This window comes from Colobus angolensis, unplaced genomic scaffold (assembly GCF_000951035.1).
Source record: "Colobus angolensis palliatus isolate OR3802 unplaced genomic scaffold, Cang.pa_1.0 Scaffold209, whole genome shotgun sequence".
Lineage (NCBI taxonomy): Eukaryota > Metazoa > Chordata > Mammalia > Primates > Cercopithecidae > Colobus > Colobus angolensis.
In genome coordinates, this window is record NW_012115255.1 from 1,537,816 (window position 1) to 1,555,633 (window position 17,818).

General features: G+C 49.6%; 1 protein-coding gene across 1 annotated transcript in view; it reads right to left on the minus strand.

Annotated features, from left to right (window-relative positions):
- Positions 1–17,818, minus strand: part of ADARB2 (adenosine deaminase, RNA-specific, B2 (non-functional)) — a 529,062-nt gene that overhangs the window by 1,964 nt on the left and 509,280 nt on the right. Inside the window, exons 8-9 of the mRNA XM_011942292.1 lie at positions 16,127–16,308; positions 206–384 (exon numbers count right to left, since the gene is read on the minus strand). Of these exons, the coding sequence (XP_011797682.1) occupies positions 206–384; positions 16,127–16,308 (361 nt within the window). The remainder of the gene's footprint in view (positions 1–205; positions 385–16,126; positions 16,309–17,818) is intronic.

The window sequence follows — 17,818 nt, forward strand, 5'->3', positions numbered from 1 at the left end:
TGCCTGGGGTAACAGGGTCTCTAGCCTACTGGGGAAACGCTGCTGGCTTGGGCAGCTGGGAAAAGGACACGTGAGGGGCGCTGGGTTTTGTGTCCTGCCTCTCCCTCCCTGCAGACCAAGGGGTGGCCTCTCCCGGGGGCTTGCTCAGGGCTGGAGCCAGGGTCTGGCTGGGCCCTGTTTCCCTCCAAGGATGGGTGCGACCTACCCTGCCATACAGCCGCGCCCACCGCGCAGACAGCACGTGCTTGCAGAGCCGGGAGGGGCCCCCGCAGCTCCTCCGCCCCGTGGTGGTGTTGATAATCTCCAGGTCCACGCTGCCCACGACCCAGTTCACGCTAAAGGGGGGCGACTTCCCCGGCTGGCGCGCCTCGGGGTCACTCACGCCTGTCAGGGGAGATGGGGAAAGGCGGGCGTTAATATTCCTGGCCCCACATGGGGCACCCCCAAGGGCAGCTGCGGGGAAACGGAGCCTGTGTGCGAGCGGGAGGAGATATTCTCATGCACACCGTCCTCCCTTTTCATCCTCAGAACTGGCCAGTTCACTGTCACCCGCAGGGCGGAGGCTGCAAATCGGGCAGGACCGTGGTGGCCGCCTCGGGTCCACGGCGTTGCTGCGCCTGCGTCAACCTTCTAATCGAAAAGATTTTAATAGTCTGGCGATAATAAAGCTCCGTCCGGACTCCCTCCCTTCTATAAATCTTTGTGGAGTGAATGAATGAGCAGAGCCACGTGGAAGTGATCTGAGAGCGTGTTTATCGGGCACCTCTGTAGGCCCAGCTCTGCTGGAGGCAAAACACCGGGGCTGGTAAGCAGCACCCAACTGCCTGGTTCCCTCGGGCTTACAGTTTAGCTGATGAGAAAAACAAAACAAACAACAATAAAAACAAGACAGAAACGAGTATAGGATCAGTTGATCCGCAATGTGATCCCGAAACAGCACTGGCTACAGAATGTTTGAGACTCAGTGCAAAGCGGAAATATGGGGCCTTTTGTTAGAAAGTTATGAAGAATTTCGAGAGGACAGTGGAGCATTAAACCAAGCGCGGGTTTGTCTGAGCTCAGGTGCCTGTGTGAGCTGCAGGGCTGCAGCCTACAATGCTGGTCTGGTCCAGAGAGAGCCGGCGTCTTCAGGGAAGTCCGAGTTTCAGATGTGTTGCCCCTTGTGTGCTTGGACTTTTAACCTGGACCACACAGTCCTTGCAGCCCGGCTCACCCTGCAGAGGGGTGTTGAGGAGGTCTCCACTCTGGGGTGGCAGCTGCTTTGCAGCTGGGGGTGGGGCACTTTCTGGCTTCCACCTGTGGCCCCAGCCCTAACTCCTTGAGGTGCTCCTGTGCTGATTAGGGCTTCTGGAGATGCTGCCACGAGATGTCTGGAAACCCCAGGGGACACCTACCGAGACCCTGCCGTGACAGCCTCAGGATTCCAACACATGAGATTCAGGTGCAGCTGAGCCCACCCCCCCAGTTCATTGTCTCTTTCAGTCCCTTCTGAAGCCTGCATTTGGCAATGTGACCCTCGGGGTGGGGAAGGCATCGGAGGAATACAGGCTGCGGGAGGCCAGAGGCAGCGCCCCAGAGACACAGCCCGATGCTTCCCATGCCCAGGGCTTCCTCATGGGCCCGGCATGGTAGACGTGGCCCTGAGACATCCACGGGCAGGGCGGGGAGGCATGTGCTGTTTGGCCCTGTCTTTGCTCAGAGTCTCATAGGAAGACGCGTGGTCCACGCAAGAGTGAGTCGGCAGGGAGTCCAGGCTCCCGCTCACGGCAGTGGCATTGAGAGTCTTGGTTTATAACCCAGGATCCCTTCCTCCATTCGTTCCTCCTGAATCTCCCACCTCCCGCGGCACCTGCAGGACGTCCTACCCGATGCGTTCCCCAAGCCCAGCTGGCCGGGCATCTCCTTCTCATTCACGTCTCCTTGCAGGTCAGCTCTGCCTCTCCAGCCCTGCCTGCCTTCCTGGCCTGCTGTCCTGCGATGCTCAGAGAGGAGCGGGGCCCCTGAGCTCTCGGGGGCCCATCATGCATCACGCAAGACAGCAGTGCCTGCAGGGAAGAACTTGGCGTCTTGGCCAGGGTATTGCATCCAGGCCACCCAAGTGCCTGCTCAGGTCCCCGGGAAGCCACCGGCTATTGGTAGAGAAGCCCAGGTGTCATGATTGGTCTGACAGCAAAGACCTGGTGGGCTGAGCATGGTGCGAGTGGGTTCCGGCCGTAGCAGACTCCCGGGAGGAAGCTGTCCCCATGTCATGTGGCAGCACAGCTCACGACACCTTCCTGGAACCGGGCTTCATTTAAATTCAGGGGAAGACCCACTCACTACGGAGCTGCACAGCCACAGACCCCAGATCCTCTGCTGCTGTCAGCTTCATCCACAAACCTGAGCTCTGTGCGCAGACCGAGCAGATGTCCCACCCCACCCACCTCGAAAGTCACCTGGCGAGCTTCTGCCGGCCTCGGACGGGCAGGGTGGGACACCAGGTGAATCCCATTCACATCAGCTCTTCCTTTTTCCTTCAAGTGATCCATGGTGGCAGCTGCCACTGAGAGCCAGGAGGGACAATCTGGCCTGTTGGCCGCTGTGGACGTCCTACTGGGCAGGGGCCGCCTGGGCTGGAGGAGCCAGCCGCCAAGGTCAGGGATGACCGGGAACTGGGAGAGGCAGTCACTGCCCTGATCTGCGTGCACTGGGCGGCCTCCCCTCCCCCTCCTGCTCCCATCACCAGGTGCCTCCCCTCCTTCTCCTGCTCCCATCCCTCTGGTCTCCATGACTGTCAGGATCAACCACTGAGGCACTGAGCTGCAAAGTCTGAACTCAGAGGAAAGCCTTGGGAGCCCGAGGTCTACACAGGACCTCCTGGTTCCTTGTCAGGACACCCTGGCTCTGGTCTGTGCCCATCTCCCTTCTCTTTGCGGAGGACAGCGTGGCCAAATTGTTCCTGGCCCTTGGCTGGCTGCCATCTGATGGGGCTTCCTCCCAACACTCCCATCTGCCAGCCATGATGAGGCCCAAACACTTCCAGGAAGGCAACTGTGAGGACGTGGGTGTGAACCCAGCACGTGCACTGCTCCACACGTGGTGGGCGGAAGGAAGGAGCTGGCATTTGGGCCACGGGGTCCAACCTTGCACAGGGGCTTCTCCTTGCCAGGGTGTGGTCCCATGTGTCCGAGTGTGCACAGGGAGGACGGCACCTGCTGTAAATAACATCTCAGCTCACCTGTGACGATGCAAATCACACTGCAAATCATCCAGTTCTAACTACAACAGCCCCACAGACTGCTATTTAACATAGAAAGTGGCGTAAACCCAGGAGCAATCTTCAATATCCGAGCCTGTCCGTGACCCTGGCGGTGGAAAATGCATGGCTGGAGTTCCAGGCGGTTTGAGTCCCGTGGCCCGAGGTCACCCTCCACTTACTGCTCTGTGACAGGTGACTTCTCTGCTTCACGAGGTGATGTGAAGATCAGATCAGGCAAATGGCAGCACGTTCGGGGCACCCGGGCTAGGAATGCTGGTGTCTTCATCGGACGGAGGATTTGAAGGCCAACTGCAGTTTGTTTCGTGCTCTCCATGTCACACAGATCAAAAACGTTTCTAGTTAGATCACAGGGAACGTTTCCAACTTAGTTACAATCACCTAATTGTGTCCAGGGAATGAGGAACCGACTGACAAGCGAAGGTCAGAGTTGCTTTCACGGCAAACACATTCTGTTCCCTTTATTTGTCCTCTGCAGGGGACAGGGCAGGGTGCTCACGCTTTGAGCTCCTAGGGAAGGGTCCACTCCGCTCTGTGTTCTGCCGGCAAGAGAAAAACTTCCCAAGGCAGCCTAGAAGAATAGCAGTCCTTTTTTCTTCTACCTTCTTGTCTTTTTTTTTTTAATAAACCTTCCATGGAGAGAGAGCGTTGGGATGTTTTCCTGAATATTCACACCGACGGCCATTTCTGACTTCGCTGTAACTAACCTCTGCAGCTGATCACACACATGAAGCGGGAACCATGGCCCAGATCCCTCGAGTCTCATGTACAAAGAGACATGGATGCTCATGTCAGTCTCACCATTAGGTTCTGCCGTTAATGACTCTCTCCGTGGGACAGATCCCTCATGGTGAGGGGAAGTGCAGTCGGGAGCGGCTTGCTTGCTCCGAGGAACCAGGAGTTTCCTTCTCCAGTGCGGCCAGCAGTCAGGCCCTCTTCCCACGCCAGGGCCAGCCCTCCCACAGCAGGTGTCCAGCCTCCAGGGAGGCCGTCTCTTCCTCACCGACATGGAGGCACTGTGGCCTCGTGTGCTTTCACTCTTTCTCCATTTCCCCGCGGCCCGAATCACACTCATGGAGGTAACTCCCCGTCCTGGGATGTCTCCTGAGGACACTCCAGCATTGGGACATCAGGTCACCCCAGGCTCTTCCTTTCTTTGTTTTATTTATTTGGACCCGGGGGAGCCAGTTGGTTTCTCAGGAGGCTTCTGCTCATACGTGAATGATCCCACTCACGGTGCATTGATTTTATAATTTTCCACCAATTTCCCAGGTGCTTTATGAAGATGCGCAGAGTCTTCTGGGAGCCGGTGCAGTTGCTCGCACATGGCGTTCCTGTTGAGCACATTCCTGGCCATGGAGAAGTAGGTTTTGCGAGAGTTGAAGGGTGTTAGGGCTAAACTTTAACTCAGGTTGATTGCATTGCTAGCAGTAGTTGTAGACAGAACCATACAAGGTGAAGACACATGTGCTCAGGCCTAGAAACGAAAGCCTGGCTTGTGTTTAATTTTAACTCCTATGGCTGGAAATGTGAAAATGCATTAACTCCTGGCTCATTCCTCCTGAAGTGGGTATCGGCTGATTGAAGATAGAACTCGAGTCCCAAGGACAGAGGGCGTCTGCTGCTGCAGGGGCACCTGCTCAGGTCTGTCCCACCCTGTTCCTCAAGATAACACAGCAGCACATACCTAGTGACCCAGTCCACCCAGAACACATGGCACTACCTCCTTTCCCCAGTTCACAGCCCTAAATGTCTCCTGGATTCAGGGAATCTCCAGCGGTGAAGGGTGCGAACAGACCTGTGGCGATCGCGGGACGGAGACTGTGCTGGCTGAACTGAGAAAACCTGAGCATCAGGCCAGCTGAACTCTGACGAGAAACGCATCCTCCCGAGAAATCACACGCAGAAACCTCAGTGCTGTGGACAAACACGTACACGCTTGCACGGGGCTCCTGCGCTTCTCACTCTGCAGGCTGCCCTGTGAGACCAACATTCCTGTGAACCTCTGGCATCCAGAAGCTCAGACAAATCCAAACTAACCCCATGGAACGCTGGGCACCTCGGTGAATGGCCACACAGGAACAGTCCTGTCTGTTCTAATGTGGTTTCCACATGCACGGAGCGTTGTACTTTTGTCGGCTGTGTTTGTTTTAGGTGATTGCTGTAACACATTGCTACATATGTGGTGGTTTAAAAGAGCAGAAATCTGTCCTCTCCTAGCTCTGAAGGCCGGAAGTCTGATGGTGCAGGCAGGGCTGTACCCCCTCCAGAGGCTCTGGGGAGACCCTCCTTGACTCTCCCAGCCTCTGGTCAATCCCGGGCTCCCTGGCTTGTGGCGGCTTCCCTCCCGTCTCTCCCTGCATCTTCACCGGCTTCTCTGCATGTGCCATATCTCCCCCGCCTCCCTCTAAGGACAGAGGTGGCTGCAGGCAGGACCCGCTGAGATAATTCAGATCGTCCTCCGTCTCATAATCCTTAGTTTACTCTGTAAAGACCCCTTTTTTCAGATAAAAGGTAATTTACAGGGTCAGGGATTCGAACTTGGCATCGGTGGGGCCGTTGTCCGGCCCACTGGGAGTGAACCTCGGGACTGGTCTAAGGACGGAGTGAGCAGCGCTCTTCGCAGAGGAGGGACAGCGCACGCTCTGGGCCCCACACTCCGCAGAACAGGGGGGTTTGCAGGTGGCAGCTCGTGGGCTGCTTCTCCCCACATCTATTTCTTTTCCTCTGTGCCTTCTGCGTGTGATGAGGACTCGTGGGGCTGACGGTCCGGGATGGTGGGGGCCTGCGGCTGCCCAGAGAGCAGTTCTGCGCCACCGGCTGGGTGTGCAGAGTGACCTGGAGACGCATGGGGCACCTGGCACGTGCACCTGCTGAGTGAGGGTGGCCTCTGTCCGGTAGGACCTTGGATTTGAAAATTTGTGTAGGAAGCCCAAGGAAGGGTGAGGAAAAAAGGTGGTGTCCCTGAAACACTGTGTAGCCTGGTGGTGAGCAGGATCGGGCCCACATTTTCTTTAGTAATTGCGCCTGAGCGGCCTTGGGAATAACGCCCTCGCTACCTGAGCAGCTTCTCCCCGAGCCTTCTGTCACGAAACCACGCTCACAGACGCTTGTTAAACCTGGTGTGTAACTCAGGGATGTGTTGGCATTTTATTAATCTGTGAATATACCATGCAGCATATGGGCCATTCATCTTTGATAACATTTTTAAGGGAGCTGTCGTATTTCAGCAGATCTGTATGGGAATAAGCTGGTCTCCCGGAGCCTGTGGCACGAATATTCTGCCAGGCTGTCTGGTATGCAGAGACTGACTCGATGGGACCGTGTGACCTTTTCACTAAATGCACACAGTCCTGTTAGCAGTGGGCTCTGGCAGCAGAGAAAAGCTGGACTCACTTCTGTGACGTACTCGCAGTGTGGCCTCTGACAAGTTAATTAACCGCTCCTACCGGCACCCTTCAACTGCCACCGTGATCACCACGACCACTCCTGTTACGTCACCATCACTAGGACCGGGGGGGTGAATCCACAATTCATGTATGAAAGTGAGTTTTACTGTGGCTCGCGGAGCTACAAAAAGATACCTGACTTGAAGGAAATCCTTATTTACCTTTTAAAAAAGGCATTTTGTAAGTGAGACATTACAGCATTTCTTTAAATAGCAAGCCAACTGTATTTACAATGTAACTCACTTTCCCAAAATTAATTTTACACAAGACATTTCAGGAGTATAATTTTTACATGCAGGGAGGCAGGTCTGTGTCACTGGGTAGCACTGCATTTAATTTTGCAGAGTGAACGGAACAGCACGCCATCTGGGCATGCACAGATTCGTAAAGCTAAAGGAATCAGAGGGATCTCCTGAGTTTTCTGTATGGCCAGGCATGCTGTGGGGTCTCCTCTCTCTCACGCACACCCACATGCCTTTAATGGAAGTAGAGATGGTACATTTAATGTGAACTTACGGATTTGGGGTAACTAACTTCTAAGGCTGTATTAATGCCGTTTTATTCATTATCACTGATATGGACATCTTTATAATTGCCAGTAATTTTACAGCTGCTGTCTTGCTTTGATACAATGCATTCCATAAGAAACATAAAATGTACTATGGAGGCTGGAGATGGTGAGGTTGACTGAGGATGGACAGCTGGTTCTTTCTGCTGCGAGATAGTCCTAAAAAATTCTGTGGGTTCGGCCCTGCTTGGTGGCTCACACCTGTAATCCCAGCACTGTGGGAGGCCGAGGTGGGTGGATCATGAGGTCAGGAGATCGAGACTGTCCTGGCTAACACGGTGAAACCCCATCTCTACTAAAAAATACAAAAAAACTAGCCGGGCGTGGTGGCGGTGCCTGTAGTCCCAGCTACTTGGGAGGCTGAGGCAGGAGAATGGTGTGAACCCAGGAGGCGGAGCTTGCAGTGAGCTGAGATCGCACCACTGCACTCCAGCCTGGGTGACAGAGCGAGACTCCGTCTCAAAAAAAAAAAAAAAAAAAATTTTGTGGGTTCCTGCAAGCCAGAAGGGAATATGAATGTTGAAAACACAGAGACCGTGGTGGCTTTTCCTCACCTTCCCTCATGTGACTGGTTTGAGAAGGAGGTGCTGAGAGGCTGGAAGGCAGGCTCTGCAGGGCGTGGGACAGGCCACACTGGCTGCACTGTCTGTGAATGTCCCGGGTGCGAGTTCTGCTGGGACGGCCGTGACGTCCAGGGATGCTGAGGCCCGGGTGGTGTCCTCTCAGGAGGGTTTGTGCCTCCACTGATCTCCAGGAACTTTACTCCTAAGAGACAGCCGAGGAGTTGCGAGGATGGACGACTGCTCGGGTTCCCCCGAGTTTAAAGCACAGAGGCTCGCAGGAGGCTTCAGAAAATGTGAAATTTCCATGGCAGAGGAAAGAATCTGCATTTTTCATGTTTCAGCCTGATAATGACATGACCTTTGGCTTCTGTAAGGCTTGCCATTATTTCAAAAGATACGGGACAAAGGGACTTTGGGGGAATAGGGTCTTTTGTTCCAAATTATGTATTTTTCTGCCCTAGCACTCAAAATGTAGTAATACGCCAGGTTTCAAGCTGGATAAAAGCGTGGCTGGTTTTCATTGCTCTTCAGTCCGCATTGCCCATTTGAGATCGTTTTTCTTAAGCCCAAATAACACATTGAGTGTTTCCTGTAGAGTGAGCCCATCGGAGTAGACTGTCAGTGTTTGTCTGCAAACGCTGTCTCACCTTCGTTTTTGAAGGATACTTTTTCGTGCTATCGGATCGTAAGTTGAGATTGTTTTTCTATCGGCATTTTAAAGACGCCATTTCATTGTTTTTTTGTCTTCTGAGAATCAGTTTTGAGTCTGATTTAGCTCCTTTGAAGTGAATTTGTCTTTCATTTCCTGACTGCTTTTAAGATTTTTTTGGTCTGTTTTTCAGCAATTTAACCACTGAGATGAGAATTAAAAAAAAAAAAATTCTTGGAGGATAATGTGCTTTTCAAATCTGAGTTTGGATGCTTTTTGCTTGTCTTGGAAAATTCTTAGTTACGATCTCTTTAAATATCTCTCCTGTTCCATTACTTTTTCTCTGTTTTTCTGGAACTCTTATCACATGCATTCAGACTCTCCCGCTCTTAGCAATCTTTCATACTTTCTGTGTGTGATGGTTCATTTTATGTGTCCCCTTGGTTAGGCTAGAGCACCCAACTAGATTAACTGTGAGGTTAACCGGCAGTCCCAGAAAATGCTGGGAAGGCACGTTCAACGCGATTAACATTTAACTTGTTAGACTTTGAATAGAGCAGGTAACGCTCTGCAACATGGCTGGGCCTCATCCAATCTGCTGAAGGCCTGAAGAGCAAAGACTCAGGTTCTGTGAAGAAAAGTAAATTCTGCCTCCACATGGCCTGTGGACTCTAGATGTGCCACTTCCATTCTTGCTGAAACCTCCAGCTTGCTGCCTGCCCTGTACGTTTTAGACTTGCCAGCCCACACGATTGCATGAGCCGATTCCTTAAAATAAATATCTATCAGTCTCTATCTAGCTATCTATCCTCTATCATCTATCTATTATCTATCTATCATCTATCATCTGTCTATTATCTATTATCTATCTATCATCTATTATCTATTATCTATCATCTATCATCTGTCTATTATCTATTATCTATCATCTATCATCGATTATCTATTATCTATCTATCATCTATCATCTATCTATTATTTATCTATCATCTATCATCTATCTATTATCTATTATCTATCTATCATCTATCTATTATCTATTATCTATCTATCATCTATTATCTATTATCTATCTATCATCTCTCTATCATCTATCATCTATCATCTATCTATATCTATCTATCTATCTATCATCTATCTATCTATCTATCTATCTATCTATCTATCTATCTGTCTATCATCTATCTATCTATTCATCCATCCTCCATATATCCTTTCTGCCTTCTGTGCTGCATTCTGGATGTTTTCTTCAGAACTGTGCTCCCATTTATTAATTCTCTCTTGCACTGTGTTTATTTGGTATTAAACCATCCTCTGTTTGCTCTGTTAACCAAATTATTTTATTTTCTGTATTTCTGAAATTCCTATTTGGTTCTATTTTTTTCTGAGCTTTCATCTCTCTCCCCCTAAGTGTTCCACCTTGCTTTAGAAAATGTCCTTTCTCCTACTGAGCGTGGTTATATTAGGATCTGTCCTGCTGCCTGTTGTTTCTTCTGGATTTGGGTTTTATCTCCTGTGTCTGCTTATATTTTTGTGTGTGGCAATATTGTATTTATACATTTTTCATAGAGTTATTTTGATCTAATGAGTAATAGGATCATCTTAATTTAAATCAGGAGTGGAGATCATTTCAAGCTGTAAACACTGTAAGGAGCTGTTTCCCTTGAGCCCATCTTGGCCCTGGGAGGCAGGCCCACCCGCCCCCTTAGCCTCCCATGGCTGCTGAAGCATGTCTCAGCCCTTCAGCTTCCCAGGGACTCTTACCGGAAGATCTCACTTCCCATCCCTGCCCTTCCTCAGGTCCTGGCCTGGCAACTCTTCCCTCTCCCGTTCACTCTCTGGTGCCACCAAGGAGAATGGCAGGTGCCCCACCAAGGTCTCCCGCTGTCCTCTGTTTGCGGTGTAGCCCCATGGGAGTGTGATTCTCCAGAATTCTCCAGAATCTTCAGGGGGCCATCGTTCTATATCTGTCAATGCTGGACACAGTTTTTTTTTTTTTTTTAAGATAAAGGTCTTTAGTCTCTCATTAAGTTTTGTGATTGGCAAACATTTCTCTCTCAGAATGGCAGAGCTTTGCATGCCTGGGTAGAAGAGCACATCTAGGCAGAGACGATGTTGAAAGGTTTTCATGCCAGAGAAACCTCAGAGTTTTGACTCCAGGGATGTGACTGTGAGCAATGAGGGATGTCCATGGAGAGGCTGATTCAGTTCAGAAGAAGAGGGATGGTGCTCTTAGCCTGAGGCTTCTGAAGGAGGTATGGCTCACTGCAGCAGAGTGAGGCTTTCTAGCCCCCGAGGCAGCAAAGCACGGGGGGCGGGGGGCAGGGGGAGAGTCTGGTATCCTAAGATGCTGGTGAGGGCTACGTGGCTTTTACGGTACCAGCACTGTCCTAGTCTGCACTTTTCCCTTTAGCCCTGCAACCACCTTCGTAACCCCACCGAAGCCAGGCCCACATGATTGTTTCAGGTCTGGGAACCAAACAGCAACCTGAAACCAGCTGGAATCTTCCCTTGGTGAGAAGGGAGAGGAAGCCTGCTGCAGCCTTTCCAGAGAGCCTCTCTCTCCCACTGCTTACCCCACACTCTCAGCCCAACCCTGCCCATTTCGCAAAACCCTGTGGGAGTCCTCTCAGCTCCATTCCCTCATTCCTCCAGGACTGCGCCAGTGTCTCCACCAAACCGAGAGTGCTCCTGACCCTTTTATTAGAGCTGAGGGTCACTTTTTAATCCTTCTTTTGTCTTGTTTCTTCTTTTGACAAAGCACTCATATTTTGTTTGTCCATCTCCCCTGCTGGAATGCAATCACCCTGAGGTGTGGAGTTTTGACTGTTTTGTTACTGCTCTATTCTCAGTGTAGGACTGTGCCCGCCACTTTGTAAATCATCAGTACACACTTGCTGAATGATTAAGCAAATGCCTGGATTATGCTGATCAATTTCTCAATGTTGGATACATTTAATGTATTGACAACTGAAGGATTTTCCTGGAGTCAGTGATATAATTCTCAGGAGCAATGGAATTAAGTTTGTTGCTTAAATTCTATTGGGAAACAATTCCTTAAGATCGTGGTGGAAATTAAATGAAAATTAATTATTACACAAAATACTTTTAACAGGATTCTCCAGAAAATGAAAACAAGGCTTTTCAATAATTTTAAATTTATCATAAGCTATGTGTCATCTAACTTGCCTAGAAAGTTCTGTGCTAATCTTAAAAAATGTCTCATTAAATAGTTCTTTGTTGAATCTAACTTTTTTAGTTCTTATGAAAAGATATGAGGATTGCTTTTATTTCTTTTCTTTTTTTTTTTTGTAGACATGGGGTCTGGCTATGTTGGCCAAGCTGGTCTCAAACTCCTGGCCTCAAGTGATCCTCCCACCTCAGCCTTCCAAAGTGCTGGGATCATAGGCATGAGCCACCACACCTAGCTAAGACTGCTTTTAGATTATTCTAGCAAGATTTATAATGTTTTCCACCAAAAATTCCTGCATGGGCACAAGAGGATAAATTCCTAGCTTATGTGTTTATTACTAAATATTTGCAAAAATTTTGTAGGTTACTCCATAGTAGACCTCTGTTTTAATGTAAAAATAATATTGCAAATCACTTACCATCTGGATACAAGAAAATATTTGCTACTGCTTCGCTAATATGTTATTTTGCAAAATACTCTTAGTGATCATTAATTTCAGGAATTTCTCCTGAATTAAAGAGGCCTGATACTCCATAGTAGTTTCTTCAACTTAGTGTGACAACATTTTGAAAATCTGGACTCATAAAAAATATGGACATAAATGGCAACAGAGAGATACTTTGAATGCCAAAAATAGGTAGCATTGGGCAAACTTCATAAGCTAGTATTGGTACACATTTCAGTAAGTATCAAACTTCTTTCTGACGAATGGGGTTATTGTGAAACATGGACACCTGAAAGGGCTTTGGACGCCCCAGCTGGCCATTTTCACGACTCCAGGAACGTGTGTGCTGTGAAGGAAGACAGCCCGTGTTCTCCTCTGTTTTATCACCAGCACTGCAATGTTCATCAAACGAACATAAACCAGGAGTCTTAAACAAGTCATGGTTCTAACAATCAATTCTCTGGGTCCATCTCTCAGATTTCATGTTCATTGCCAAGACCTTGAGGTGGGCCATAAAAATAATCACAGTTTTATCTTCAGTGTGGACTAAGAAATTAATCATTGACCACATATCTGTTAAATATGCCATTAACACAAACAACGAATTTATCCTACCCTGATTTTTTCCCCTTTGTTTTTTGTTTTTTTTCCTTGATGAAGAGAAATAAAAATTTAGCCTTGATGTTGAAAGCTGGGAGAAGCATATATCCTCAGCTTGGTGGAACAGGCTGTCAAAGTGGCTCTTTCATCTCACTTTTTCCTAAAAGGATGATTAATCAAAGCATAGATTTTTATTAATTACTGTCTCCATCATTTTGTCCATCTTACTGAATTCACTGAGAAGGACCAAGGGCAAACTCCTTTAGGCTATCTGTACTCAGGAAATAATGCAAGTTTTGCTGAAGGATTTAGGGTTTGAGACAGCCTCGAAATGGGCTTCTGGTCCTGAAGTTTTGCCGTAGGTTTAGACTGGTAAGTGCAGAATTTTTCAAGTATATCCTTCAAGAATGTTAATATGCATCCTGTGACTGTGTGAGTAAGGGTATCTGTTTCAGCTTGGCTGCTTCTTTTTAACTCAGAGCTGATTTAGCTATATCTAAATTGCCCGATCTCATTCTGCTAATACATAAGCTTCATCTTCTAAGGCAATTCTGCAAACTGACCTTGAGGGAAGCTTCAAGCAAACTTCATTTGCTTATTTGAGGGGGCTTTTTATTATTATCCCTATGCAAGATCTCTTTCTCTTTTGGTGCAAGAAATTCTGATGATTTCCTTTCAAAATTTGCATGATTGGTTTTTAAATGTCCATCAAGAACAGTGCAGGGACAGCTTAGGGGTTGCGTGCAGGCAAGATACCAACATTTAGGCTCATTTGCATCTCCAAAATAATAAAAACCAGATTCCCAATAAGCATGTAAATGGAGGCTGAAATATTTAGTCAGGCTGCGCTGGCTGTGGTGTGGCAGGTGTCACCTGGGATCGGGAGTAGGCAGATGCCACCTGGGATCGGAAGCAGACAGGTGTCTCTCGGGCTTGGCCATTATCTGTGCCGCTCAATGATGTCAGGTGGATCTGAATTTCTCTAATTGCGTTTTCTAAAATTCACTGTGTTCACACTTAGGATTCGAAATTCCTGTTTTTATTTATGTTGACATGTTCCCAGATCGACACATGATTGAAAATCAGCACTGGGAGACTGGCTGTCGAGGGTGACACGCCAGGGCCCAGGGAGGGCAACACCTGCTCCGTTGATGGTGACTTGGGGAGGACACGGTTGCATTTGTAGTCTGTATTTCCTTGTGCTGCACAGACTTAAATAAGCCCTTCACTAGGCACTGGACACAGAACGAGGATGGTCTAAGGAAAACGCACAGAAAAAGATCACAGGGGCTACTCGTCCAACAGGTGAAAATCCTCTCAGGTTTAACTCTGAAATCTGAGAACTGCACCGAGGCCTTGTGGGCCCCCAGCGCGGGAACACTTGCTTTGAGTTCCAAACCGGTGATTCCAGCACTTTTTGGGGCCCACTCCAGAGCAGTTTTTTCTGTTCTACCACAGTGAGTAAGTAGTCGTCACTGTTTTAAAAGAACCAAAGGAAACAGGAAAGCAAGAAAGAGGTTGAAACTGGGTCCAGACTCACTGCAGTGATTGGCCATTTCAACAATGCATAGAGTTGTACAGGCTGTGGCTTGGAGGCACACCTTTAGGCCCTCGCCTGGTGGGAGATGGCGGCCAGTGGGTGTCTTGGCAACGACGTGGGAGCAGCGGCCACCCCTCCCTTAGCTGCGGCCTCTTGCTGCGAGGCCTGTCTCTCATTGTTAGTTTCTGTATGATTAGAAACACGGACAACTGCCCTAAGAAACCGCACCACACTGCCCAGCATGCAGAGTGGCACGCTGAAGGAACTGGGCGTTTACTGCCAATCGGATCTGAGTTCAAGTCCTTGCTCCCTACTGATGAGGGGTTTGGGCAAGGTGTTGAATTTCTGAGTCTCTTCCCATCCCACATTAAGACAACAGAGGGGCTGGGCACCGTGGCTCACGCCTATAATCCCAACACTTTGAGAGGCTGAGACGGGTGGATCACTTGAGCCCAGGAGTTGAAGACCAGCCTGGCCAACATAGTGAAACCCCATTTCTACTAAAAATACAAAATTTAGCCGGGTGTGATGGTGCATGCCTGTGGTCCCAGCTACTCAGGAACCTGAGGCACATGAATTGCTTGCACCTGGGAGGTGGAGCTTACAGTGAACTGAGGGAGCACCACTGCGCTCCAGCTTGGCGACAGAGAGAGACCCTGTCTCAATAAAAAAATAAAAAGACAGAGATAATAACCTTTGTCATTGGCTGGTGTGAAAATCGAGCAGCACAGTTAGGTGCTTTTCACAAATTATTTATTCCAAAAAAAGCTCCCACTCCTGCCTCCACGAATCCCTATTTAACCCCGATCTTATCATTTGAGCAGTTTTAGAGTCCTGGGAAGAAATCCTAGGTCCAGGGACTCAGCTGCAGCAGGACACCACCCTTTTATCGTCCTGCTTTCTCTTTCCAGTGATTTGGTTTAAGATCTAACCCTGCCAAGCCCGTGGTGTCGCCCTCCTTGCTGGGGCACAGGTTGTCTCTGTTTCCCTCACATATCTGCCTGATTCTGCCACAGCCAGGCCCTTCAGAGAGCTCTCCCACTCCAGCAAGGGAGGCTGGCTCAGAGACCTGGTGTTCTGCAGGCCCAGCACGAGGTTGGCAGCGACTGGGGAACCCTCCCCTGGCTTTCCATCGTTCCCGTGAAAGGCAGGGAGTCGCCTCCGGTCAGTGTGTCCTTCACAAAACCCTCCCGAGACCACTCCCCAGTCTTTCTAGGGCATCTCACAGCTGCCAAGGGACTCGTCATCCTTGCAACTGGCTGTGTGCCAGGCAGCCCGGGCAGGCCCCAGGTAACGTGGGGAAGTGGAGGCTTGGGGAGGCTCGGGTCCCTGAGGACATCTGGGCTGTGGGGAACCCTGGTGCGGAGCCGGCCCAGTGCTTGCGGAGTCACCTTGCAGCCTCTGAAGGGTGCGGAGGCCCGGGGCCCTGGGTCCCGAAGACCCGCTCCGCCGTGTGGCCCTCGTGCCCCTTCTCCCTGCCCCTCCTCGCCCACCTGGCTCTTCCTCAGCATCGCCTCCTGTAGGCGGGCAGGTGGGGCCTCTCAGGTGAGCCCAGCACTAGCGATTCTGTTTTCAGGGCTCCTTCAGACACCGCTGTGAAAACAGCACCATGACCCATTCTGAAAACAACATGGTCACACAGTCATGAATTCACGTCAAGACCTGGCCTGTTGCTATATGCAGGGAGACGCTGAAACCTCTCATCAGTTTTCCTTTTTAAAATCGTAGGACTTTGCCTATTAAATCCTAAATTGCCACTAGCCAACATGGGTGCAGTCTGCCGGGGATGGCACCGCCGGGCACAGCTGTGTCTGGCCTGGCGGTGGGAAGGAGGCGGAGGGCCCCGGGGACGGGGGTTCTTACCGCTGAGGAGAGGCCGGTTGTGCCGGTAGGAGGTGGGCAGCTGGCCGACACCCTCCATGCGGTGGCTCATGACACGTGCGAGGTGGCCCGTGTGGTGCAGGCTGCCCACCACGATGCTCTGCAGGTACACGGGCTCCACGAAGTGGGACAGGAGCGCGCCCTGCAGCCCCAGGACGTTCCACCTGTGGGGAGAGCCAGCGGTCAGCGGGGCCCCACCCGGGAGCCCAGGGAGCCCTGTCCTCCACCCCTCTGCGGCCTGGTCCTGAGGACCTGTCACTTTCCCCATTGTGCGGACCTGTGGGGCGCTGGCTGGGAGTGCCCAGACTCAACCCAGCCATCACGGGGGCTCTGGGGACACTGTCGCCTGGGACTGGGTTCCGCAGGTCCCTGTGTGCTAACAAATGCTGCTCCCTTTTCTGAAAATGAGTCGTTAGAGTGGAAACTGTTATGTTCTCTCTGGGACTTACAATTAGATTTTTTAAAAAAGATACTCTGTCCGGAAAGTGAATCTGAATTTTTCTTTATATTAGCTGGGAAATATTATAAATGGAATTTGTTTTAGTTTAGGGAAAAATACTTTGTACTCCCTTTGTCCTTAGCAGTCAAAATGACCTAAGGTGTTGAAATTACATTAATAAATGACCTCGTTTTGGTCTGGGGATGATTTTGGTTTCAGAAGCCCGGACTGGAGATGCCATTTTGTTTGAAATAAATATAGCTCTGGGGTGAATGTTTTTGCTTCTTCAAGCAAAAATGCCAAGAGCACTGACAGGTTTTCCCCCTTAAATTTGGGTGGCAAGAGTGTGTGTTTTTCAAGGCAACATTCTGTGGTTTCCACTCTAAATAATGTGCTTAAAATCCTACCTCCTTCAGCAGCAAGTGTTATGCAGCTAATTTCTTACATCATTGTTCTTTTCATTAATTAACATTTCTCCACTGTTAGAGCAATTACTGCCGTCCCCGCATGCAGCGTCTCTTTTCATGATTAATAAGGAGTCATTACATTTCCCTTCCCGAAGCAGTCAATTAACACAGAATTCTTTCCATTAATTACCGAATCTACCTGGAGAGTAATCTTCTCTGAGAACCTGTGACACCAATTGCTTTAAAAAGTTCTCTTTAAATTTTATTCCAAAAACACAAGCAATTTAGCCAGCGATATTAATTTGCCTCAGAAGCATCTCCGTGAATGAGAAACATCTTTTAATCTCATGCAAGAAAAGGCAGCCATCTGGCTGGTGGGGGTTTCGGGGAGCCGCTCTCCCTCTCTCCCTCCGCAAATGCAGGTCATTAAAGTAATGTGCTCATCTACATAAAACTCAAATGGAATATAAAAGGTAATATTTATACACAAACAATTTAGTCCTTCAATTTAAACAGTCATTGGTTTTATGAAACATTTACCTCAGTCTATCAGATTTGCATAACTTCATTTAAAAAATCTTGTGGTCATTTCTACAAGTCACGGTGTTTCTCCCAGAAAACAAGGGAAGGGCTGGCCGCTGGATGCGCGAGCTTCTCCCCGGGGGGCAAGGTCAGGCGCTCTGAAGGGTAGGATGAGACAGAGGCCACAGAGCGCCTGTGATTGAGGACCTTCATTCCACAGCGTGTCTGCCTGGATCTTGGATGGTCAGAGGCCACAGAGCACCTGTTACCAAGGACCTTCATTCCACAGCGTGTCTGCCTGGATCT